This window comes from Enhydra lutris, unplaced genomic scaffold (assembly GCF_002288905.1).
Source record: "Enhydra lutris kenyoni isolate GAN:26980312 unplaced genomic scaffold, ASM228890v2 scaffoldscaffold42, whole genome shotgun sequence".
Lineage (NCBI taxonomy): Eukaryota > Metazoa > Chordata > Mammalia > Carnivora > Mustelidae > Enhydra > Enhydra lutris.
In genome coordinates this window covers 12,342,519-12,368,881 of record NW_019154126.1, presented here as the reverse complement: position 1 = coordinate 12,368,881, position 26,363 = coordinate 12,342,519, and the positions used below count along the sequence as shown (strand labels likewise).

Genomic DNA, 26,363 nt, shown 5'->3' with positions numbered 1-26,363 from the left:
AGCCAAAAGCTGAGAAAACGGCCCAGGGACACTGGCAGACGTTTTGGGTGACGCGGGCTTTGGGCATGGCCTGAGCTGGAAACCGTGCCCCTGTTCTCCCCTGTAAGGTGTTGTACTGGGGTTCTGGTATTTGCTCTCCTTGCTGGCTACAGTCACGGTTCAACACCAAGACAGTGATGCCACCCAACCACATAAATGGATTTGGTTTTTGAAACTTCAAGTACTTTCTGAGGTAAGGACAGGAAATGAAATTCTAAAATATATATACCTGCTTGAGGCAAGGGCCCTGTATTTTCATTAGCTTCTTAACCTTGTTATAATGAATGGAATCAACCATTTTTCAATACCTAACAGCTTGTTTACCTTCAGTAGTTAGGTGGGTAGGAGGACACTAGCCAAATGTAAATAAATATTTGTTTCTCATGGATGTTATTCTCTGTTGATTTTACACTCTCTGCTCTGCAGGGATGTGTATTAATTCCAAATAGCAGATAATTAATAGAAGGACCAAGAAAGTCCCTGTATAGGTCTGTCTTCAAAAACAAAACAAAACAAAACACAACAAAAAAAAACCTTTGTTTAAACACTGATGTAGTAAATAGTTATTTGCATACCTAGTTATAGAAGTTTATATGGGGGCCGAGGGTGGGAATAATTGACCTAATTTGGAATTCAGATCATTTTTCTTCTAGAAATACTCCTGTAGACGTTGGACTACATTAGATAAGTAACAGCTGAACTTTAAAAATTAACTTGATTAAAAACAGTATCTGCATTTATGTTCTTTTTCATTAGCCTTTGCTGGAGTTTAGCATTTAAATGAAGACTACAGACTACCTGTAATTATACCATATCACCACATGTATTCTGTATTGCTTTTATTTAATGAAAAAAGCTAATTTCAAGTCTCCAGGAAGCTAAGCTGAATACAAAGTCTTAGTGAAGGAGGCCTGATGGTCTTACTTATAAAAACATGGCTACTGTCCTTTGGCCTTAAAACTTCAGGAAAGGCACTTCAAACGGCTTTGTGTTTGCATGTTTCAGTGCCAGAGCGTAGGAGTAGACCCTGGCATCCACGGTCAGATGTTCTTCCGCTACCAGAGCTAGAGGAAACAAAGCACACAAGTTAGATAATGAAGTTCATCAAGGACAATGCCCCTTATCAAACAGTCTGTCTTCACTGAGCTACTACTATGTGCCAGATGCTAGAGATCAAGTGGCAAACAAGACATTTTCTGCCTTCAAGGATCTTATTCTAGTGAGAAAGAAGATGAAAGGATATATAAGCAGGATTCCATTTCCAGCAAAAGACAAGAGCAAGAAAAAAGTGTAAAGGGAGAAGATCACACATTCAGGATGATTTTTGTGTTAAAACGGCAACATTCGGGGCGCCTGGATGGCTCAGTGGGTTAAGCCTCTGCCTTCGGCTCAGGTCATGATCTCAGGGTCCTGGGGTCGAGCCCCACATTGGGCTCTCTGCTGAACGGGTAGTCTGCTTCCCTCTCTCTCTCTGCCTGCTTCTCTGCCTACTTGTGATCTCTCTTTCTGTCAGATAAATAAATAAAATCTTAAAAAAAAAAAAAAAGGCAACATTCTAAGTTTGTGGATCAATTGTTTGTTTATAGCTCGTTATAGGGCTCAGTGGTGATTCAGTGGTGATTCTTCCATCCCTCATGGAGGGGTTCATTCGTTTTCTCCACCTCTAGGGAATACATTATTTTCTACACATAAGTTAAGCTGTGTGCATGACAGGACTGGAGTTCTAGCAAGAATGAGGTCTTAGGGGCTCCTGGGTGGCTCAATTAGTTAAGTAAGCATCTGCCTTTGGCTCAGGTCATGATTCTGGGGTCCTGGGATTGAGCCCCGAGCCCCGCGTCTGGCTCCCTGCTCACTGTCTGCTTCTCCGTCTCCCTTGCCCCAGTGGTGCTTTCTCTCTCTCTCCCTCTCTCAAGTAAAAAAAAATAGATATATACATATATATATTTTTTAAAGATTTTATTTATTTATTTGACAGAGATCGCAGGTAGGCAGAGAGAGAGAGAGGAGGAAGCAGGCTCCCTGTGGAGCAGAGAGCCAGATGCGGGGCTTGATCCCAGGACCCTGGGATCATGACCTGAGCCGAAGGCAGAGGCTTTAACCCACTGAGCCACCCAGGTGCCCCAAATATATATATATATTTTAAGAAAGAATGAAGTCTCAGAATCCTACATTGTACAGTGGGCTTTAAGGAGAACTCCTGTATCGCTCAGGTGGAGGTGATCAGACTTGGGATCTGTCACTTGTTTTCCTAGCCACTCGTTTAGGAACGTGCTCAGAGACATGTTGATCCTGGAAGGCAGGGTTATGGCCTCCTCCTCTGTGCGCAGCGGGAGCTTGGTAAGTGTTGAAAACTATTTCTTACAGCAAACAACTCAAAATACCTTCCCAAATGTTACTTGTTGAATAAATGGTTTGATTACTATATTTTGGCTCTAATAAAGCTAGGAAAAATGGTTTTTCTTCCCCTTCCTCTTTCTACAGATCTGTCCCTCTCTACCTTCCTTCCTCTTCTTCTCTGTCTTCCCCTCCTCTAAGGCTAGAAGGAGGCTGAGTTGGGTGGGAGGGAGAAGGAAGGAAGTTCTTTGCGAGAATATTTCCCTAAGACATAAAGCATTTAACATTTAAGCCCTCTAGTGCCAACATTATCATTTAATTTTCCTGCTGTCTCTTTGGAGACAGGGGCTACCTCTCGTTCCTGTTTAAGGAGAAAAGCGAGGAGAGGCTGTGGAACGTGTTCTGGTTCATGACTAATGGCACGGCGGGCTGAGCCTCAGACCCAGGCAAACCCGAAAGACTCTGAGTTGTGCTGTCCATTACTGGCAGCCAGAGATTTCTCTGGGTAAACCATGGCTTTCTTCGGTGTGAGTGTTTCTAACTCTGAGACTTGGTGCTTTTTACCTCAGGTCTAGTTTTTAAAAAGATAAAGTAGGAAGGGACGCTTTCTGGGAATTCTGAAATCACAGTCATTTTTGGAAACTCATACTATACTTACTTTTAAAACAACACGGACATCACAAATAAAATTGTAAGCCACTGGTTCTTACGGAAGGGGCGGAAGAGAGCCCTCAAAGTCTCAGGCCAAACAATGCTTCAAGTTACTTTTCGAAGTAAAAAATTTAAAACATTCAGATTAGGAAGACTATCTGTTTCTTTACAAATGAGCAAACGGGGCCCTCCCAGCTGGGCCTCTGTCTCCAGTACAGTATATCCTACTGTCTTTTCATCAGAGGACATTTGTCCACATGACCTTATTTAATTTTTTATCAAATCCCTCTGAGATGGGCTGGCTGGGAATGACATGATGGAACTACATGACCAGTGATTTCCTAGGGGTCACACTGCCAGTCTGGTTCACTGTATCACCGTTTTGCTCTTCATATACCTCAGTCTTTGTGGAAGGAATATTGTCAAATTCTCCTTTAACTTCTACCCTGCAGAGAACCATCCAGCAGGCACTAGGAGGATCAGCTGAGAGAGATCTGCTTAGGCCTCTGCACTGCCACGGATTAGAGATTTGAGGTATAGTTTTGGCAAATCTGCAGGAATATATCTTGACTCTTCCACAGGAGAAAACAAAACAATAACCCTACTCAAAGCTTTCACTTGACGCAGAATGTTCTGCTCACATTTTCAAACTCTGTGCCACCCAGAAACAAAAATTACTGTTGGGGAACTGCGGTTGTACAACAGTTTCTTCGGTATTTGACTTTAATGAGGAGGAATATAATTACAGAAATGGAGTTCTGTTTAGTGCCCCACTGGCTGGGGCTGGGGAAACATTGAGGAAGTTGGGGAATAGTCTTAAGAATGCTTACCATCCAGTCTCTTGAGCAGGTCATTCTTTGGTAAGGAAATTACTTCGACAAATTCTAAACAAACAAAGTGCACGTGAAAACAAAGCTGAAGAATAAGAGGGCCTACCAGAACACCACAAAATGCCTGCAGCCATTTCCACTGCGCTAAGCCATACACACGGTCAGCCACTGCCAGCTGGGTAACATACCTCCATCTCCTGAAAACAAACACAAGAACGACGTTGGAGCAAGGCCCGCTGTAGTCAAACACTGGAAGACTTTTGTGCAAGACATACTAGAAGTGTGTAAGAATTCAGCAGAAACCTGGGTCTCTGCTAAGTTCATCTGTGTACATGGTAAAAAGCATTCCAACAGTACAAAATCATTTCTGTTCTCCAAATGTGTAACAGCAACATTTAAAGCATGTTCTAGGAGATACCCGTATGTATTTTTAAGTTGTTAAAATATACAAAAGTCCCCATATTAACCATTTTTAAAGGTACAGTTCAGTGGCATTAAATTCATTCATTCTGCTGTGCCGTTACCAGCACCATTCTCATCCTCACAAAGAGAAGCTCGGTAGCCACTAAGTAGTACGTCCCCATGCACACTGACCTTATTGTATGTTATATCTCTGTGAATACGAGGATTTTAGGTAACCTCATATGAGTGGAGTTGACAGATTTAGGCTTAAAAACATTTTTTTTCTTCCTTTTTTTAAGTGAGCTCTATGCCCAAAGTGGGGCCTGAACTCGTGAGCCGGAGGTCAAGAGTCGCACGCTCTACCGACTGGGCCAGCCCGGAGCCCCTGCGGAAGCCTTTTTGTCAGGCGGCAAGAAGCACTCAGCACAGCTTTCAGGGTTCATCCCGTTACAGCCCGCGCCGGCCCGTCTCCTTAAGGGCTGTGCACACACACCACGCGTTGTTTCTCCATGCACCCGCCAGAGGCCGCCGTTTGGGTACTGTGAGTGCCACTACCCAAACACTGCGGCGCAAGGATCTGTGCAAGCGCCGGCTGCCAGCGCTTTGGAGTGTAGACCCGGGAGTGGCACTGCTCCGAGGACAGCTGACTCTCGCACCGCGGGTCCTGTGCATATTAGCGAGTTTGAACCGTGCATTTAAAATCAGCTGCGGTGGGGGCTGGACCACTCGGGAACACCTGAGCCGGAGAGCAATGGAAGAGTACGGCTGTGACACGTGATGTGTGTGTGCGCGCACGCATGTGTGTAAGCAACGCCTTCAGTGGGGTGGGAGACAACAGGGATGGACAGAGGCATCAAAGCTCGAGTCCAAACTTGCTGAGAAATACAAGAGAGCCAGGAATTTCCTAAACACTTCTCTATGGAACCCCGTGCACAGTCAGTTGCTGTCCGCTCACAATTATTTATGGATGCTTGCAATACACACAAAACCAGAAATGAGTGATTCTGAAGATTTTTCATTGTCTACTATTGAGACCTGGGGCTCCTATTACGAAGTGGGAATAAACTCCACACAGAAAATATGGAAATACTGTAATTTAACATTTTATAAAGCATAAAGATCAGAAAGCATTGAAAGAAAAATGCTAAAGCACCTGACGATCAGGAAAAAAGCCTGGAGCCCTGATGAAGTATCTACAAGCCCATTATTCTTCTGACTAGTCACATACCAAAATCAGTAGCAAATTGAATGATATTTAACGCAACAGAATCACCTTAAACGCACCCACCGCACGCTCACCTGGCTTTGGCTTAGGTCTCACGTTTTCAGCATCATCTCCGTTAATAGTTACTGTCACGATGTGTGTGGTACAGTTTGTCAAACCTGGATCCATACACACAGCTATGGAGAGAAGCGACAGGTCACCCTGACGGACCCCAGTCACATGCCACTTGTTTCCTTACTTAAATGTCTTTGGAAGAAAACGGGGCTCATGATTCCTGGTTAACACAGAACTTGTGAGGAAAGTGACCGCTGGCCCGATTCGCTCAGCAGGGCTGCAGGCCTGCCGAGCACACGCGCAGCCAGCACTCGTGTTTTCCCGAGTTCCTCAGTGTGGTGAGTCTGAGCAAAATTAGACACTACACTAATTAGGTCACGCTGTCAACTCCTTTCACCATGTCAAGAAAAGAATTCTAGTGAGGTGCTTGGCATGGGGATGAGGTAAGAAATAAAACATAAAGCTTAGGATGTGGGAAGCTTGGGAAAGTAACAAATTTCACTTTTTGCTCTAGCGTTGGGGCCTTCTTGCTCAAAGTGGCTCCCTTGCAGGGGGTGGCCTGTGTGTAGAGGATGACCAGATCTAACTAGGATTTCTCTTCATTGAACTAGCCAAGACAAAAGCCACCTGAATCCCGAGCTTAAAGAACATCTACCTTATCTTTTACACACAGAAGAATCTACGCTTCACTAACTTTCAAGAGTTTGTCCCTGAGTGCTCACCTGGACAGCAATACACACCTGGAGAACATTCTGCAACATCACCTTTATAGCCAGTTTCTTCCTCAAGCTCCCGAAGAGCGGCTGCTTCTGGGCTTTCGTTATCATCGATGAGACCTGGAAGTTCAAATCATTTGTGATTTGAGGGGGGCTAGGGAAAGCCGTTTTTTTCGAAACTCTCCTCCTTCTAGTATAATTGCGGTTGAGCTACCTGAGAAGAATCAGAGGACTGTGGAACGTGGTTGTACAGGTAAAGCTGACTGAGGTTTGGAACTTTTCTCTAAGAAAAAAAGGGCAAAGAAGAAAGCCCTCGGCAGATCGAGTAGGTTCCGACCGCTCCCTTCTGTTCGTCTTACTTAGACCTCAACTGTTTCCACGAGTGTCTTGGCACTCGTGTTCTGCAGCCTGGACACCACGGAATCCTGTGAGGAGAAATGGCTTCGTGGTGTTGGACCACTGGCCTGGGTGACAGACCCACCTATGTGCCCCAGCCTGGGAAGCCTGGCACTGTTTTCAGTTTCCTCATGTCACAGTGTCACCTGTGTGCTTTCCTCCCTTGCACAGTGATTCTGGGGCCTGGAAAAAAATGCTGGCATGAACATCACATGTGAGGGAGAAGGCTGAGAGGCTGGTGGACCTGAGGCAGCTGACAGGGAGGCCAAGTGGGGAGGACCTTAGAACTTGGATTACTTTACTCGAAAGGAAATAATGCAACAAAAAAGTAAAATATAGCCTATTCTGTTACTTTTAAAGTTATTATTTTTTCAGTGAAATGGCAGGTAAATGAGAAGGAAAGTTGGTATGCGTTCTCACGGGCTGGAATTTGTACAAAACCTATACCGCTAATGATAAATAAATGAGATGTAATCTCTTCAGATGGGAACAACCCCATTAAGTCCTACAATGATATACAGCTTCAAATTCTGGATAGCTCAACTTAACTGTGCAACTTAAGAGAATATTCTAATGGAAATGAAGACCATTTCCCTGGCCTGTGTACATAGAGGAAGATCAAGATGTCTTTTCCATTCACACAGTTAAGAGTCTGACCTAGTTATTACTGTGAATTTCTGGTTGGAGACGGATCACTAGTGATGGAAAATGAACTCAGCTGACAATTAGGGAAATGCAATTCCTCAAAGAGAAGCTAGAGAGAATGCTGCTGTGAGGTGGCTTGGAAAGGTCGACTGGGACACCACCCTCGCCTCACTCTCGGGCTTAGCAGGCCACTAGAATGCGATGGGGCAGCTCGCTGCAGGAATGCTTCTGTTTTACTTAGAACCACAGGCACAGATAAAAAGGTGTTCAGGGTCTAGGCACTGCAGTTCTCGGTGCTGGGCCTGGCGGCTGCTTGGTTCAGAAACTCACCTGCGGGGAACTCTAGGCAGTAGCCTCCCATCGGCGGTCGGAACTGCTTCACCAGAACAATGCACTCGTAGTGAAGCGTGCGCTGCAGCACTGGGATGACCGCCACACCTGTGGCCGGGAAATAAGACCAAGGAAGATCCCTAATGAAACGTCCGTGAACACTTAGCCCAGGGTCAAGGACACATTCTCGCCTACGCTAACCTCTGCAGAGGCTCATTTCTCACTCTGAAGCAAGCCAGACAGGGGATGGGAGTGGGGGAGGTGTGGGGCTGGGGGGTGGCTGAAGGGACATTCATCTCCCTGTGCTTGTATTTCCTTTAAAGAATGAATCAAGTCAATCCTGCTGTTTGTGGTAAATGTTAGCTACACTGGATTTCACGGTTTTAGGATCAAGGACCTTTTCTCCCAAGAGGGAAATGTTTTACGTGGCTTTAGAACAAAACACAGACAAAACACAAATTGCCTATGGGGAGCTCTTGGCTACCCCTTTGCCCTCAACTATCCTGGCAGGCAGAAACAGCAGCTAAGGCAGCCACTCTGTTAATTTCCAGTAAAAACAGACAACGAAATGAAAGGGAGAAACAGAGATCTACTGCCCAACTTCCTCTAGACCAGAGATGATTTTCAGGATCTTAGCAGTCAAAGCATTTATTTATGCCTGGAAGGGACAGTGAAATGAATGAACAGAACAGTCTTCTCCTAATTCCATTTCCTCATCAATTTATAAAGCAACTGGTCCATCATAATGTAGGGCCAAATATTTTTCCAAATTAAAGGCTTTCACCTAGGGCCTCTGAACAGAATACAAAGGATTTCTAAAAGTCCTATCTAGACACGGTGTGTGGCTTCGAATGACACTGACTTATATTTGGCTATAAATATCCGTATACCCTCCCCTCAGAACACTGTACGGAGAAGAACGAACAGGAGGCAAAAGTTATTTATAAAGAAAACCTGATCGGGATGCCTGGGTGGTGCATTTGGTTAAGCGTCTGACTCTTGGTTTCGGCTCAGGTCGTGATATCAAGGTCTATACTGGCACAGAGTCTGCTTAAACCCTCTCTCCCTCTGCCCCCATACTCCATCCTCCACCCCGCCACGCTCTCTCTCTCTAAATAAATAAATCTGTAAACCAAAAAAAGAGACAGCCGGATTTAATCATGTAGCACTGCAAAAAGGAAAGGTAGTTTAAAGATAAAAGATCATAATTGAAGAGAACTGCTCTAAGGTCTTGGTTAAAGTAAAAAGAACCCCGCCTCCGGCAATAATGCGCGGTGACCTCCTTCATGAAGAGCTGTAACAGGTTTGCACTCCTACCATCAGCCGACTGTCCTTTCCTGGTTGTACGTTTCACAGTTTCCCAAGTTCTGTTCAGGCAGAGAAGAAAAAAAATCACTGGTATTACAGAGGGGAATGTCCTTGGGATTTTGGTCTACAACCAGAACTTTCAAATGCAAAGCATGCAAGTGTGCCAATGATAATCAAGAAGACCACAGCCATACACATCGGTATAGGAAACGCCCACTGTGCTTTCCTGTCGCTTCCGAAAATTCTTCTGAAGAAAATGTGCCACCCTACATCTAACCCTCTGAGTGCTATCTAAAGACAAGGCCTGTTATTCGCTTGAGCTGCTTTTCAAATCGTTCACTGGAAGTATTTCAGGCTGGGTCATAAATCCACAGGTGAGCAGTTAAGCTGCAAAGCTACTGAGCAGTGTGCAGATTACGGTCCTATGAAAAGTCCAGACTTTTTTCTAAGAAGAGAGGGTATTTGGTACAATAGGAACTACTGAGCTGTTATTTACATGTTACCTAAAATAACAATTGAAGAAAGCAGGACCATTCCATTTATTCATTGAGGAATTATTACATTTAGGTAAGTGCTCTCTTTTGCATGTATGAGATCTATCTTACCTAAGGGGGAAATGGTCCACAGAGTCAAAAGTGAGATGAGTAGTGACAAGTTCCTGCTCCCTTTCCCTGAGTAGCTGTTTCTTTCTGGGGAATGCTGTCCTGAAAATCTAGTTATTGCTGTAATTGTGTCTGAAGGGGAAGGGCATATGAGGGAAATTCCCCTTCACTCTCTTGTCCCTTCAAGAGAAAGGAATAGCAGATGGGAGTGAAGAAGCAGATGACCTCTGGATCTAGGAGAAATAAGACATGTGAGTGGTGCTGGAGACTAGGGTAAGAAAGGCATCAAGGTCTGCCTCCCCACAGAAGAGTGGGTTTGAGGAGATCAGCTGCCCAGAGGGGCCCTCGCACTTTTGACCTGCTCTTCCTTAAGGGTTGGACTGTGCCAAATTTCTACGGAAAAAAATCCAAATATTCACTCTAGTTAAAAAAACAAAACAAAACAACCACCCTTCTGGGGGTGCTGGGTGGCTCAGTCGGTTAAGCCTCTGCCTTTGGCTTAGGTTGTGATCTCCAGGTTCTGCGATCAAGTCCTGCATCGGGCTCCCTGCTCAGCAGGGAGTCTACTTCGCCCTCTGCCCTTCCCCGCTGCTTGTGCTCTCTCTCTCTCTCTCTCAAATAAATAAATAAATAAAATCTTTTTAAAAACAAACAAACCTTTCTTACTGTAAACTGTAGATCTTTTGGTGTTATACTCAAATTTTAATGGCAAATGTGTCAAAACGAACCTACGAAAACCAAATGCTATTATGACAACTCACAACTGCCCAACATTCCGGTTAGTAACAAGAAGCCAACCAACAAGCAATTCTGATCAGTAAATACAGGTTGCAGGAGACAAAACACCTTTTGGCATAGGTCTCTCTGTTGTCTCTTAAGGTTAGTTGTAAAGACTGAAGAAGACAGTGCTGAGGAAACTGAAGGTACCACCCCCAAAACACTAGGAATAAGGGAAACAGAAAGAGTACCATCATTATAGTGGTTAAGATCAAGTAAAATAACCAGTAACAAGCCATAAATCAGCAAGGAAATATAAATGCACTTATAAGGAATCCAGACCAGGAATGCCTTACAAAAGCTCCAATCATCTTCAAGGGACTCTGAGAGAGACATTTGATTGAGTCAGAAAATCTTGGTCTCTGCCTGCCTACCAGCCAACCCCATAGCCACAAACTCCCTGTAACTGTTCTCAGTTGTAAAGCTACGGACTTAAGAGTAAGTTATCTCAAAAGCTTCTTATAGCTTTAGAATTCTGATTCTAGCTAAGTTATTCCGTTTTTTGAGTCTTTGCTATAGGAAAGCCTGTTTTCCCGTAATATGTTGTTGGCCTAGTCAACAAACACAAGAGGCAGGAATGGCAACAAATGAAGACTTTGGCTCTGTCCCAAAAGTCCATGAAGGGGCACACTGCCAGCAGTTTTTACACCAAATCAATTCCATATCTTAATCCACAAATAATATGGTGGAACAAAGGATTTTCGGGCTGCTATTTCATCCTTACCAACATGCTTATGTATCGGGTAACAGATAAAACATTTCATAAGTTTACTCATCATGACCTATGGGAAAATCCAGATTCATTCTCCAAAGCCTGACATTCTAGTACGAAATGTCATTATGTTTTGTAAAAGCTCCCTGGAAGTCATGGGAAGATGCCTATGTGTGAGAACGGAGGTGAACGTGCAGTAACAGGCCACGTAAACTTTCGGGTGCACGCCTCAACTACTGAGACAGGCAATCTGGAGGGGAGACCTGGATGAGAGTAATGTGATAAAAAGCCTCCAAATGATTCTGATGCACATCCCTGACTCAGAAATGCTGACGGAGGAAAAGGAGTCAGGTGAAGAGATGAGTTGGTACAAACCAAGAGGTACTCTTTTGATAAATTAGTGTTAAGGGTTTTTATCTGTTATACACTTAAACAATTTTATAGGGAAAAGAGAGCCAAACCGTATCACTACCAACTGGGTTCTCATCTGTCTACATTTTCACAGATACAAGCATATTTGAGCATACTGTGTTCCTGAGGCCTGGGACCTGGCCACATTTCTGGACTGTGTTTCTGTACCCACTAGTAATTTCCTACTTAGTTCCACCCATCAGACTCACATCAGATAAGTGTTCTGTATGCTTCCCCTGTGTTGATGGACTGCAGTGTGCTTAGCTTTCTTACTTTGAGGTTTTAATTTAATAGTGCTATGGAGAGCTTAGTTTTCTGCAGCTCTCACACTGGCACTTAATAATACTTTTGCTAGTTTAGTAAATGTAATTAAAGTGGTTTCAGTTACTACTGGCAAGTCCGCGTACTTTCACACGGAATGTAGATGTACTTTCTCACAAAGAAACCCGTATTCTTACCTGATCACTTAGCAAATGGACTTTTTATATTAACGAATTTATATCATGTAATCTGGATACTAAATTTAGTTCTATTTTTGTATTTTCTCATTCCACTTCATTCCTTTTTATATTTCACTGAAATGCTTAATCTATTTTTAAACATTTTTTTCTGGTAGTTAATTATAATATAAAAAAATTTCTAAACAGAAAATTGGAGAAACAGAAAAGGTTTACTACACAGCTGCTTCTAATATTTTGCCAGTTTTCCTTCTAGCCTTCTCTTATAAATACATACATACATACATACACACACACACACGGATAGAATTTAAAACACATATCTACCATTTCCTATGTTGTTATCAACTTAATCACCTTTCTCATATTGCTAGATTGTCTTCAGAATCTGCCTTGTAGATGACTGCAGAGATTTTGCCAAAGGAATACACTAAAAAATTATTTTCCCACTTTAGATTGAAGAATTTAGACTGAAGAATTGACTCACAATATTGTATCTGAGGTGTGCAACACAGTGACTCAATAATTAATATTCACCACACCAAGGGTAGTCACCGAAGTTGTTACAGTATCACTGACTATATTCCCTCATACTGTACATCGTATTCTCTTATTACGGTACACTGTTACAGTCATTTCCCAATTTTAAAAATGGTTAGGGTGCTTTCAATTTGTTGTCTTTTTAAATTTTGATGAACATTTTTCAGGCACAAACGTAACTCCACACTGTCAGGAGTGGGATCACTTAGGTCGAAGGTGTCTTGTCATAGTTTCATGGGAACTGGCACATACTGTGAAATGCTTTTGCAAAACTCCCCCTCCCCAACCACCAGTTCCCATTTCCATGAGCAAGGTGTAAAGGATATAAGTTTTACTTCAAACCCAGCACTATCCTCTCCTTAATCCTTCTAGTTTACAAATTAAAAATTGGTGTGACTGGAAGGAGGCTGCCTGGATGGTTCATTATTCTGCTGCTTTATCAGCCTAAGTGAGGCTTGGCCCCAAATTTCAGGTTCATACAAACCTCCTCAGGGAGAATGGTGTTAAAAATCAATTCCTGATTAGTTGTTATAACATACTGACAGTGTAATTTTATTCAGAGATTATAAGCAATCCAGACATTCTGACAATGGGAAAGCACTGAAATAAATTTTTTCATTTAAGACCAAGTTTATAATGAGGACACTATCAGAGTTTATGCCAAATGCAAAACGGAGACCCGACTGACAACCCAAACACTGTGCATTTTACAAGAGGGAAAAAAAATCCTTTACCTTATTTTACCAGTAGGATCCATGTATGTTGTTTTTTCAAGCTTGACCCATTTTCCTTCTGAAATTAACTAAAAGGAGACATTAAATTGGGAGACTTTCAAACTGAGGATTTTATTTAGAAGGTTTGTTTTCTTTCAGATTTTCTCTGCCTGGCCCTCCCAATGACCCCCTATCCCTCCCAGTAGTTATGTGAAGGTTTTCAGTTCAAAGTATGGAAAGTTTTGATTCTGAAGGGTGGTTCAGCTTCTTTCTGGAGTTTTGGAAGTGATCCTGAGAGGTGAAAAGAGGTGATAGTTGAAAAACTCTTGGGGGGTGCAGGGGAGTGGAGAGGGAGAACCAGGAGTGAGGGGTTTTCGGGGACTTAGTGTTCTATCCTCTGAGCTGGGCGCTCGTCACACACATGTGGTTAGTGGGTAGAGACTCATCAGTGTGGTTTATGGTCAGCGACTGCACCGGGAGGCTGACTGAGGAAACCATGTTCAACAACTGCATTTCCAGGGACACGTGGGTTTCCCACCCCATCCAAGACAGGTGGCCCAGGACTGTTCTCCCTAGACAATGAGTTTCCGTTACCTGGACTAACTTACCTATGGCACTATACTGAACTGACAGGAGAGATTCACTGTGGACATAAAGCAGTAGCCTTTTCCTCACTATCCTATCTCTCACTTCTGGCCAGCAGCAACCTAATAATTATCAGCAGATCTATTCACAGACAACATGGAAAGATTTTTAAATCGTAAACAACTGTAGGAAGATGTCAAGGTCAGAGTTCCAAGGTGAAGGACTTAAAATTTATCCATTGCAATGGTTCCTGCAGAAAGAGACTTATTAAAAGCTAAATCAAATAACAATAACACAAACATTAGTTCTGGAATTCAGACTACAACTAACAACTTAGATTGTTACTGTTCTTAAACATAGATATGTTTAAGCTAACTAAGATGTGATGTGATACCTAAGTATGAAATGTCTAAACCCTAAAACTCACATATGATTTATTCTTCTACCCAGGGAAACTTTTAATAAAATTTTGAGAATTTTTGTATTAACAGCCAAAATCCACTTTAAAGACAGCCTCCATTTCACTAGTGCATATCATTCCGAGACATACTATTGCTCCCACACAAGGGCAAAATGTCCCTGGTCCTAAAAAGGGAGTAGGAACAATGTTTAAGAAACTGTCTTTAAGAATTAAATATACACACAAAAGAATTAAATACAAGCATCTGAAACAAACAGTTCCTACTTTCATTTAAACTCAGCTCTGGGAAGGGGGTGCAGAGAGGAGAAAAGGAAGTGAAAAACAATTTATACCTCCTCTGAAATAATAGACTGTTTGGTATTTTGAGGAGGATCCGCTGGTTCTTGGTTCTCCATTTTCAAACTACTTCGTCTTTATAGTCCTCAGGCGGGAAGTTCACGCTGGAAGATAATAAAATTTGTTTAGGCTACATTTATTTTTCTGAATTAAACATTTGTCCAGAGGCCACCAGTCAGAGTACTTAAATGGTGAAAAACTTTTCTGACGTCGTCAAAGCCACTTTTCTCACGTGAACCTGGGAGGACTGTCCCAGATGGAAAGTAAATGCCAAGGCCCCAGGAAACACCCAGGGAAGAACCCTCAAGCCATCCTAGTCAGATTCAGCTCCCCTTAGCTAAGCTCTTATTGGGTGGGCGCTGAAACTTACACAGACATTCTTGGATTTTTTGACTCTAAATTGAAAAGCTTTCCAAGGAGGAAACAGTACAAAAATTGTATACCACTCTCTATTCCCACCCCTTCACTGCTGTCCCTTATCTACCTTTGACAGCTCAACTGTAAGACTTCCATGAGCTGCCTGTTTTTACCTCCCACAGATCTTTTTTAAAAACTTGTGGTAAGTGGATATACCATTTTAATAATGTTAAATTGTGCAGCTCAGTGGAATGAAACACATTCATGTTGTGGCCTGTTCACTTTAAAGTTTCAACATGTATCGAAGTCACAGCTGTGCATGAGTTGGCCAGTAGCACCAGCTCTGTTGCGGAAGGAGCAGGCCCCGTCCCGTTCCACGTGTTGTACACTACTCCAGTCTCTATACTTGGCTTATTCTCCTGTTTTGTATACCCTGAGTGTCTGAAAATCTTCTTCTGCCCTCAAAGTGGACTGACTAACCTGGCTGCATATAGAAGTATGGGCTGAAAATCACTTTCTACCAGAAATATGGAGGCCTTGCTCAGTTGTCTTGTGTTGGCTGCTGTGACATCTAATCCTTTTTCTGTGGAGCCTATTTTATTTCTCTGGAAACCTGTAGTTATTCATGTCTTTGTGTTGATGTTATTGTATTGGGAACTCAAATGGGCCCTTTCTTATTTTTATTGAGGCATAGTTGGCATACAATATTTTATTAGTTTCTGGGGTACAACATAGTGGCTCAACATTTATATATTTTATGAAGTCATCCCCAGGAAAATCTCGCTACCATCTGTCACCATATAAACTTGCTACAATATTATTAACTATATTCTCTATGCTGTACATTGCATTCCGGTATCTCATTTATTTAATAGCTGGAAGTCTGTATCTTTTGTGTTCTTGAAGATTTACTTTTGAGAGAAAGAGCGAGTGCTCACGACCATGTATGAGTAGGGGAGGGACCAAGGGAGACTGAGAGAGAGAAAGAGAGCGAGCCTCAAGCAGATTTCTCCCAGCTGAGCTCTGAACCTGTCAAGAGTTTGATCTCACAACCCTGAGATCATGATCGGAGCCAGAATCAAGAGTTGAACACTTAACAGTCTGAGCCACCCAGGCACCCCTGTAAGTTTGTACCTTTAATCCCCTTCCCCTGTTTTGTCAACGGGTCCTTTCAATCTGAGAACCATACTGTGCTTCTTTATGGGGAACTTTTCTTGAAATATTTCATTGATAATCTCCTCCCTTCTATTTTCTCTGTTCTTTCTTTTAGGAACTGATATTTAGCTGTTAGACTTCCTGAACTGATCCTCTGTCTTGTCTTTTTTCATTCCTATTTTCTATTTCCTCATTATTCTCTCTACAGTTCTCAATGGCCACTCCAATGCTTTACTGCTCTTAAGATCTGTAGTTCCCTCACCTACTGTACCTCCTAACGTTCGCTATGTTTGCTCCAGGGAAGATACAGACCATCAACATCAACTATCCTAACAAATGTCTTGGAGGAAAGAGTGTCTTTGCTCTCTCCCTTCCTTCCCTTCCTTTCTTTGATTTTATTTATTTATTTGACAGGGAGAGAGAGAACAAGCAGGGCAAGAAGCAGGCAGAGGGAGAAGCGGAGTTCCCTGATGAGCAGGGAGCCCGATGAGGGGCTCAAACCCAGAACCCTGGGATCATGATCTGAGCTGAATGCAGATGCTTAACCCACTGAGCCACCCAGGCACCCCACTCTGTTTCTTCTGAGACCTAAAGTAGTAACATCACATTTGCAATTTTTATCTCAGATGGCAAGTATCGTCCATCCTAAAACACACCCAACAAAACAAACACATTTAACCTTCTTACAACCCTATTCTCTTCTTCTGCCTTGCTAGACTTCTTAAAAGAACAGATGATACCACTGTGTGCACTTACTCAGCCCAGTGCAGTCTACTCCCTTACCATCTGCCTATCTACTCCATCTACCTATCACCCCCAAGCTAGAAATAGAGATAGCTCCAATCCCTTATTCTCCTTCACCAACTTATAATTTACCCATTGTAAGTCCTAAAAATTCTGTCTCTAACATTTCTTAAAAGTGTCCTATCTTTACCATCACTGCTCTGGCTGAAAACCTCCCACCTGGGATGAAATTTCCAAAGCCATCTCCTCGACGTTAGATTTTTCTTTATGTTGTCCAGTGTTCAACACTGCTCACAGTTGTGTTGGTATAGAAACTCCCTAAAATTACTGCTGAATAAATGAAGGAAGATGGGACACCTGGGTGGCTCAGTTGGTTAAGCATCTGCCTTCAGCTCAGGTCATGATCCCAAGGTCCTGGAATCCAGTCCTCCACAGGTTCCTTGCTTAGTAGGGAGCCTGCTTCTCCCCTTGCTTGTGTGCTCCCTCTCTGACAAATAACTAAATAAAATCTTAAAAAATAAATAAATGAAGGAAGGAGTAAAATGAATCTGGCTGGGTAAGTCTAGACAGCCATTCTGTTCCTAAGTAAATTAGGTTAGTTTGGGACCTGCTTAGACTTATTTTGAAGAATAGCTCTTTGTCTACTTGTCTTTATTTGACTAACTTAGTTAAACTCAATTTCAAAATTTTCTTGGCACAGAGTTTTAAAGAGATTCACACTTCTTGATTTCAAAAGTTACTATAAAAGCCATAGTAATCAAGATGGTGTGGGTACCTGCATAAGGACAGACATATCAACTGATGGAATAGAGAGTCCAGAATTAAACCCACAGATTTATATGGTCTAATGATTTTCAACAAGAATGCCACCATTTGGGAAGCGTGGGTGGCTCAGTGGGTTAAGCCTCTGCCTTTGGCTCAGGTCACCATCCCTGGATCCTGGGATCTAGCACCGTATCAGGCTCCCTGCTCAGCAGGAGGCCTGTTTCTCCCTTTCCCACTCCCCTATACTTGTGTTCCCTCTCTTGCTGTCTCTCTGTCAATTAAATAAATTAAAAAAAAAAAAAAAAAGAATACCACCACTCAAGGGGGGTAACGGATAGCCTTTTTCAAGAGATTGTTCTGGGCTTAGATACATACATTCATAAGAATGAAAAAGAACCTCACGGGTGCCTCGGTGGCTTAATCAGTTGAGCGTCTGACTCTCGATTTCACCTCAGGTCATGATTTTGGGGTCACTGACCCTGCATCGGCCTCTACACTTGGTGCAGAGTCTGCTGGCGATTCTTTCTCTCTCTGTTCTTCCCCCCCACCAACTTGCGCTCCTGTGCTAAGTAGATGGGATCTTCAGAAGAAAAAAAAAAGGAAAATGAACCTCTACCTAACACTGTATATAAAAATTAACTCATAATGGACAACTTATGTAAGAGCTAAACCTACAAAATTCTTAGAGAAAGCATAAGTGTAAATCTTCATGTAGGTTAGGCAATGATCTCCTAGATGTGATCCGCAATGCACAAACAACCAAAGAAACTACATATTAACTGGACTTCCTCAAAATTAAAAACTTGTGTGCTTCAAAGGATACCATCAAGATAGAAAAAAACAACCCATAGAATGGGAAAAAAAGTCTACAAATTTGATAGGAGAACTGTGCCTGAAATATGCAAAAATCTTAGAATGCAATAATTAAAAGACAACCTAATTAAAAATAGACAAAGGACCTAAACAGACATTTTTCCAAAGAAGATATACAAATGGCCAATAAGCCCATGAAAATATGTTTGGCATTTTTAACCATCAGAGGAAGGCAAATCAAAACCACAAAGAGATACCACACTTCACCCCTACTATGGTGATTATAATAAAAGGTGGAGAATAACAAGTGGCAATGAGGATGTAGAGAAACTGAGACCCTCATATGCTGCTGGAAGCAATGCAAGATGCTGCAGCCATTTTGGAAAACAGTCTTCAAAAGGTTAACCAGAGTTCCCATATGACCCAGCAATTTCACTCCTAATATATACCCAAGAGAAATGAAACATACACTCTCACAAAAATTTTTACATAAATGTTCATCACAGTATAATTCGTAATACCCCCAGAGTGGAAACCTAAATGTCTATCAATTGATGAGTAAATAAAATGTGGTATATCCATTCAATGGAACACAATTCACCCATAAAAAGAGTGAAGTACTGACACCTGCTACAAGATAGATGAACCTTGAAAACATTATGCTAAGTGAGAGAAGCCAGATACAGAAGGCCAAATATTGTAAGATTCCATATATATGAAATACCCAGAAGAGCAAATCTGGAGATACAGAAAGCAGATTAGTTAGTGGTTGCCAAGGGAATGGGGGGGGGAAGGAGAGTATAGGGAGTGACTACTTGCGGGTATGGGGCTTCTTTTTGATGAAAGGTGTTCTAGAACTTAGTGGTGACGGTGGCACTATCTTGCAAGTACACTAAAAACCATGGAATTTTACAGTTTAAGAAGGTGAATTTTATGGTATGTGAATTGCATCTCAATTAACAACCACTACCTCTGCAGTCTTAAAATCCCCAAGAGACAAACAGTTGGGTTGTTGAAAGCCACAGTAGATCCAAAGATTGACCAAGTCTAGGAGACTACTTCATGGAGCTTTGCTTTGGATTCAACAGGCTAATAATATATATGGCATTACTGTACCCAAGTGATCATTTTACTGTCCACTGGGTGTATATTTTGCCTGATACTCAATATATATTTCTGTTGTAAAATTAAATGTATTTCTGTTGTATCATGAGATTAATCAACATTGTTGCCTGCAGATTATTTTGTGGGCAAACCGAGGAATTCAATTTCCAGTAAGAACTTTGGCAAAAAAGTAAAACTTGAGGCATTAGGGAAGAAAGAAATGACTTTATGCTAAAGAAATAAAAAACACTTAATGAAGACAGAAATGTGTATACATTTTCACACTCGTTTAACCATGAAGAAGTATGCACAAATTGTATTAATGTTCATAAAAAATGAATTATCGACTGGATCTTAGGTAACTTGGCTAGAGCACCCTGTGGCAGAGGGGCTGGAATTCCAGTGTGGTGCGTCCTCAGTGCTGGAAATGCAGTAGTGCACTGCACAAATGCCCTGCCTAGCAGGAGCTTACTTTCTGGTGGGAGGAAGGGGAGAAAACTGAGGAATATACAAAATTTACATTAGAGACTCTTAAGTTTTACAGAGGAAGTTGAACGTGATCAGGGAAGCCTCCTTTGATTTGGTGACGTCTGAACAGACGCTAGAAAGTTAAATAAACAGTAAGCTATGTGCATATTTATAGACAGTCATTTAGCACAGTGACTATATGCCTATAGTGTAACAAAAGAGGCAGTCATTCCTGGTAAACTTTTAACTAGCATTAGTTTACATATGGCAAATAATTTACATCGTTAGGTAATCAAAGCAGTCTGCTGATCCAGAGGAACACTAACCACAGGTTAAATCAAAGGCTGGCTACTGGTCATTGCCTGAGTGGTCTCTACAACCAGATAAAAGAACTTTCTCTACCTAGATTTTTATCTTCCAGATTTCCATTTCCTTCTATTAGGAACATATACATCACAGAAAGCATATTTCCTCTGCTCTTAATTCTGTCACTTGAGAGAAACTTTTAGGCAACCAAGGGAACCCATTTAGTTTACGAAGTAATCTGAAATTTACATGCAAAATGGTTGGATTAAGTAAAATTTCGACCTCCTTTTGAAAAGTTGTATTTTTTGACTCCAAATAACTTTTCTGATGCCTACCCAAACTTCTTAAAAACAGAACTGCAGGCCTCAAAAGGCTGAACACCACCAGAAGTTCGTAAAAGAAGAGTTAGATCATCTGTAACTTTTCGTTAAAAGGGATCCTAATCTGGACTCCCAGAAAGTCTAGACAAAATGGAGGTCATCCCCCATCCCCAGGTGAGTATATAGGGGCAAAAGGGGCCACTAGCTCCTTCAGATTTACATATAACTTTAAGGCATTGAAATTATCTGCTAGGCCCCCTTATCTTTATCTCTTTATAGCCTCCTCCAGACTGTAAAAGGGATTGTTGATGGTCAAAAGGTGGAAAAGTACTATTCTGAAGGATGATCCATCATTTAACCAGTTTAGTTAAACTCTATTATACCAGTCTCAGTAATCAAAAGATGGGAGTTTTGGTCAGCAAATGTTAAGCTATAAACAGTTGTTTCAAACAGATTGTATTAAAAAAAATATTTAAGCTAGACTGTTAGAGAGCTAGGAAGACAACAAACTACAGACATAAATTACAAAAAAGGAAAAAAAAGTGGGAAGCAGGGCTGAGCCTCTCCAGGGTAATTGGAATGCAATCAGCCCCAAGAGGCAACAGTATTTTGAAGCAATCTGCTGACAGTGTAAATAACCAAAAAATGTGGTTAAAGGGTGATTTCAAAATAATTTCTTTATTCTGTGATTCCCAAAATGTTCAAGATTATAAAAGCATCTCAAAAATACTACTGAAACAGAAAAAAGAATATTATTTTTAGCAACATTTCAAAACTGGAAGCTAAATGGTGCCATGTGGGGACTGGTCCCTACAAGTAAGGCAGTACAGAAAGAAACAAGGCTCCATTGCACGCCGAACACTCCTGTCTCAGTGACTGTGATAGAGCTTTCCTAGCTGACTCCATCCTATTTTCAGATTTGAAAGTAAAGTGTAATGTAAATTTTATCCAATTCCTTAGCTAGAATTTCAAGTCATTTACATTTTGCTGCTAAGCTGCTAAGATGTACATGTTATACTTAAAATAATACCCGTGTACATAATGTTGTGTTCGTCTGTTTTAACTCACATAATCTGTTTTACGTAGTTTTCATTTGGTCTGAACACTGAAGGTCTATGATATGTTAGCTGTATTTTTCCACGGCACCAGAAAGTCTCATGAGGGAAGATATCACAGGATTCTTAGAACTGCCATACGGTGGTAGGCAGGAGGTTAACTGACTTTATGAGAGGGGCAGTTCAAATGTTTGAAACACACACAGTGCAAACTGACCCATAATCCTGCCCTTGGGGACCTCATAGTTGGACTCGCAAGGAACCAGAATGGTAAATGCCTATTACAGAGATAAAGCAGTACCAGGGTGTTTTAAGTGAGCAACAAATCACATCCACTTGGGAGGCAGGGAAAGTAGTAGACTTTGAAAAGTCTACCACTACTAAGAGGCCTTTTGATATTAAGATATGATTTAGACACCAAGACAGGGAAAGCATTTCAGGAAGGAACCACATGAAAAACAAACACGAATTAGGGGAAGGGTTGAGAAATTACTATAGTAGAGTTTGGCAAGCTCTGTGGTTCTCAATCTCCGCCCCCCCCCCCCACCCCCAGCAAACTAACCCCACATGATGGGTGATGTTAACATATGCAAACACATTTCTAAGGGCTTACACAGATTTGGCTTGATGCCTGCCCCCTCCCCCAAATTTGCGGGCAAATAAAGAGCCCCAAAACGCGGGCATGCCACAAGCTCTTTCTACTATGTAAGCGCCTCTTGGGGATAGCACTTAAAAATTCCCCACTGAAGGGAGGAAGAAAAATGATTTTTTTTCATAATCTTGGGTATTTCAGTACTAGTAACAACAGCTGAATTCAGGTTAAGTGGGGGCAGAGTTTGCACTCAGGCTTCTCATTATTCAGTTATTACCATACTGGAATCCCTACGGTTTGCTGAGGTTGCAAAGTGAAGCAAAAAAATCAAGAAATAACATGCTGGCGACTCTCTCCCAGATAAAAGTTGAGTATTGTAAACATCGTTTACGTTCAACCAAATAAAAGGTGTAGAAGCTCAAATCACAAGCAAAGCTTCTGACTGACCAAGGTCAGGCAGTTGGAACAGTTTAATAATTGGATTGAGATATTTCCAATAAGGCATTTTGAAAGAAATTAAGTGGGAGAGGATTAATTTTTGCAAAAATAACTTTATGACTGTGTAAGTCAAGCATCAAATGCTTAGGCCTGTCCAAGATGTCATTCCACATTCTTTCAGAATAATTACACAGAAAAGCCACGTGATTTATAATAAATAAGTAATCAATTGGGATAGGTATATTTAATGGTCTTGGTTATAATCATAAAAATTTTAAAAACTTAATTTTTTAAAAGATATTTTGATCATTCCTTCTTTTGTACCACTTATGGCAAAATTTTGGTATCCATCTCAAATGGATCCACTTTAAGTGAACTCTCCTTTGCTGACAATTATCCTCAGATACCGAAGACTTCCTGTAATTTGTTAGTTATGGAAAGCCACCAAGTTTCTTTTCTTTTCTGGCAGATGTGGGGTTGGATGGTCAGAGAGGTAACATTTTCCTGAAATGACGCTACTTGGTGATTTATAATCATTACTTTTAGTTTGGGTTGTGGACTAATTACCCTTGGGAGGGTTAATTGGTTACAGCTGTACAATGAGACCAGTAAAGAACCTTTTGCAATAGCTCAAGCAAGAGATACCATAGGTTTGGTCTAGGGTGGTAGCGGTGGCAAGGAAACAGACTTAATTCCTTGCATATGAAACTTTATTACTTGTCCTAAACCAGTGTCTATGGAAGGGGTTTTCAAAGCTAATTCCAAGAAGAAGTTCTTAAAGGACTTTGGGGCTTCAGGAGAAAGGGGTGGTACAGTCTTTAAATATGGACACACTGAGTTTGAGATGTTGATATGATATCCAAGTGGATAAAACCAGCAGGTAGATGGAAGTATTAATTTAGAAGGATTAGTCATGTGGGTTTAGGGCAGGAAATGTTTTCCATTATTTAATTTAAAATTACACAATAACCCTCCTCCCCCACAATCATTTAGCTACTGATATTTTTAGGCATGCATGAGAAAAAGCAACTATTTCCATTGTTGTAAAGGTTTTATTGAAGAAACTTGAGAATAAACACTTCATGGCTAAGTGAAGAAAAGACAAACATGGTGGCTATAAAATAATCAAAGGGAATTTAGCTGTATCCATTCACAACAAAGAGCATCCGTTTGTAATGTTGATTTTTTTGAGGCTAGTTAAATGTGTAACTAGTTAACTTAAAAAATCAACTGTAATACTAAAAAGTAACCAAACTCACTTAAAGTATATAGCTCAAATAAAAGACATCTGTAACAAATTCCGTCCCTGTAGTGTTTATATTTAAGTTTACAAACTTGGCTGCTTCTCTACAAATAACCAGTTCTGTACTAATGCTTTGCAGTTGCCTCTACCTCTACACTCAAGTTTCCTGGGCTGTTAACATATTACTCCTCCCAGAAGGACTATATTCCCAGTTTCTACTTTCTTCTATACATCTATTAATTCCTATCTACAACATAAAATACCTTACCCTAATTCGCCTCATCAATGCTAATAATTCCTTCAGCAGCAACCTATTTATTCCTAGGTCAAATCAAAACGAACATCTGGAGTGATTGCTCCATTCAGCTTTAGGTTTCCCTTAGATCTGGCAGTCTGGCACAATTCTCTCACATCTATGGAATATTGCTTCATTTCCCCCTCGAAACAGAAAGCACTACATAATCCTGGATCTCAGAAATCCTTAGGAAAAACTACTGCCGCCCCTCCCCCAGCATACACTGCAACATTGTAACTTACCCCTGCTTTGAAAAACGTATCTTTAAAAATGATCCTCCCAACTAAACCACTTAGCCAGTAACATTTTTGAGAAAAACAAAACATGAAGCTCTTTGGGGGAGGAATTTCTAACTCCAAATAGGCAGAGGATCCTATAATTATCCTAATGAATACTTTTCTGAAGAGGCCTGTAGAAGGTGGGGTTCCCCCCTCTTTCTAATCTAAAACTGCTCAGACGGACCAGAGTGTGCCGTTTGAACGAGGTACCTAAAATGTGTGCCCTTAGACAGACGTGACTGGGACAAGCCCAAGTCAAATTTACTCAGCAGCTAGAATCTGATTCTTCTGCAGAAACAAACAAAAGTGAACTTCTAAAATATTCTATTGTCTGGTCGCCATCTGATACATCATCACGGAAGGAATAAGGAAAATAACAGTGATGGAGAAAAGAGGAGGGAAAAGAATGATACTGCAAATTTCACTAGACTAGAATTCTTCCAGTCTTACGATTCCAGCATGGCCCAGCTACTGATACCATCTGGCTGTATTTTTCCAGGCTGCTACTTTGGCAGGGCTGGGATAAATGAATTTCACGCTCAAAGGAGTCACCTCTCCCCCTTTCGCCGGTTTCCCCCCAATTTCTCTCTCCTCTTCTACCTTCACAGGAGCAGACGGACAGGGTTCTCTCCCTCTCTCTCAAAATCCTCCTCCAAGAACGAAAAAGAGGTGCCATTCCCCCCTTTGCAGATGCTTCAACCACCGCACCCACATGAACAGGTAACTGCGGTGTTTCCTGCTTTCTCTGCACCGAAGAGCCCGAGCCCAAGCTCTTCTACCCAGTCTCAGGTTTTCTCTAAACTGGCCCTCCTTTCCGCGCCTTCGCGGCGGTCGCCCCCTCGCTTTCCGGGACACGAGCCCAGTCCGCAGACTGGGACACGCGCGCGTGCGGCTGCCGGCACGCACCAGAAGTACTCCCTCCCTCGTCCCCAAAGAGGGGACTGTACAGAATTGGCCCGCGCCCAGTTACCTACTCCAAGTGTGGGGTGAAGGGGAGGGTACTCCTTTGGGGAAGGGGACGAGAGAAGAAAGCACGAATCCGAGGCAGCAATCTCAGAAGACCCGGTGCTACTGCTTCAGGCACAACTGCACCTCGCGGTGATAAGAGGATGCGCGCTCGGCCCCTCCCGGCACCCGTAGAATCCCCCGCCCGTAACCTTGCATGAGACAATTACCTTCCGGGGCGGTGCGCGTCTTAGAATCTCGTTCTTACCACGTCCGGAATTCCTTTTTCGGGACGCGAACACTTTGTGTGTGTGCGTGTGTGTGCGTGTGTGAGTGAATACTGAAAGGACGCCCCGCGACGCTCCTCGCTCTCTTTTAGACCCCCACCCCCTTACTATATGGACCGGAAGAGTCCTTGAGCCAAAATAGCTCGGCGGGTACTTCCGGGACGGGAGACCTGGGTTCCGGGAGGGTGCTGAAAGGAAAGGGAGAGGCGGCGGCGGCGGCAGCTGGAGGATGAAGAAGGAGCATGTCCTGCACTGTCAGTTCTCCGCGTGGTATCCAGTGTTCCGAAGCCTTACGATCAAGAGGTGAGACAGGAGGGGTTACGTCGGGCCGATAGGCGAAAGGGAACTGCGACATTTTGAGCGAGTCCTAGCTCCATTAAAAAAAAAAATGCAGGCCTTCTAGCGATCGGATGGGAGCACCAGTGCCAAGATTTCGACTTCCTAGTGATATTTCAGTGGTGGTGGTGGTGGGGGGGTTTAATGAAGTCGATCCTTGTTTTCTGTACCTCGTGTTCCTTCAGGGGGTGTGTTAAGGGAGGCAGAAGGGCATGTCGTGGTTCAGTGAAGGTCGGAGGTGACTGGTGGATTAGGATAGTTCAAGGCTTGGGAGTTCACCATCACTGCTGTTAGGATAGTCAGAGAGGGGACGTGATCAGGAAAACTGGGTGGTCTGGACTTTGCCACCGACCAACCCGCTGGTGGACGTAGTTGCT

General features: G+C 42.3%; 2 protein-coding genes across 7 annotated transcripts in view; one reads left to right on the top strand and one right to left on the bottom strand.

Moving 5' to 3' along the window:
- Positions 1–861: 861 nt before the first annotated feature.
- LOC111155612 (nudix hydrolase 5) lies at positions 862–25,659 on the bottom strand. Of its 4 annotated transcripts, none has more exons than XM_022515880.1 (10): positions 25,594–25,659; positions 14,482–14,589; positions 13,165–13,232; positions 8,940–8,989; positions 7,623–7,730; positions 6,258–6,371; positions 5,556–5,657; positions 4,043–4,051; positions 3,855–3,908; positions 862–1,103 (listed from the first exon to the last, which is right to left on the bottom strand). In XM_022515880.1, the coding sequence occupies exons 2-10, from the start codon at positions 14,542–14,544 to the stop codon at positions 994–996; spliced, it is 678 nt and encodes a 225-aa protein (XP_022371588.1). In that variant the 5' UTR covers positions 14,545–14,589; positions 25,594–25,659; the 3' UTR covers positions 862–993. The 4 variants fall into 4 exon arrangements, with proteins under 4 accessions (XP_022371588.1, XP_022371589.1, XP_022371586.1 ...); XM_022515881.1 differs by lacking the exon at positions 25,594–25,659 and adding an exon at positions 25,393–25,576 and having other exon boundaries at positions 6,276–6,371; XM_022515878.1 differs by lacking the exon at positions 25,594–25,659 and adding an exon at positions 25,393–25,528.
- The window catches only part of LOC111155611 (cell division cycle 123), a 55,850-nt gene continuing 55,116 nt past the window's right edge, over positions 25,630–26,363 (top strand). For 2 of the 3 annotated variants that reach the window (XR_002641151.1, XM_022515876.1), the window contains exon 1: positions 25,757–25,953. Coding sequence is in view for 2 of the 3 variants with exons in the window: in XM_022515876.1 (XP_022371584.1) it covers positions 25,880–25,953 (74 nt within the window). In the remaining variant the exon portion in view is untranslated. Of the gene's footprint in view, positions 25,954–26,363 lie in introns of all 3 variants that reach the window. The other variant, XM_022515877.1, reaches the window with a different exon arrangement.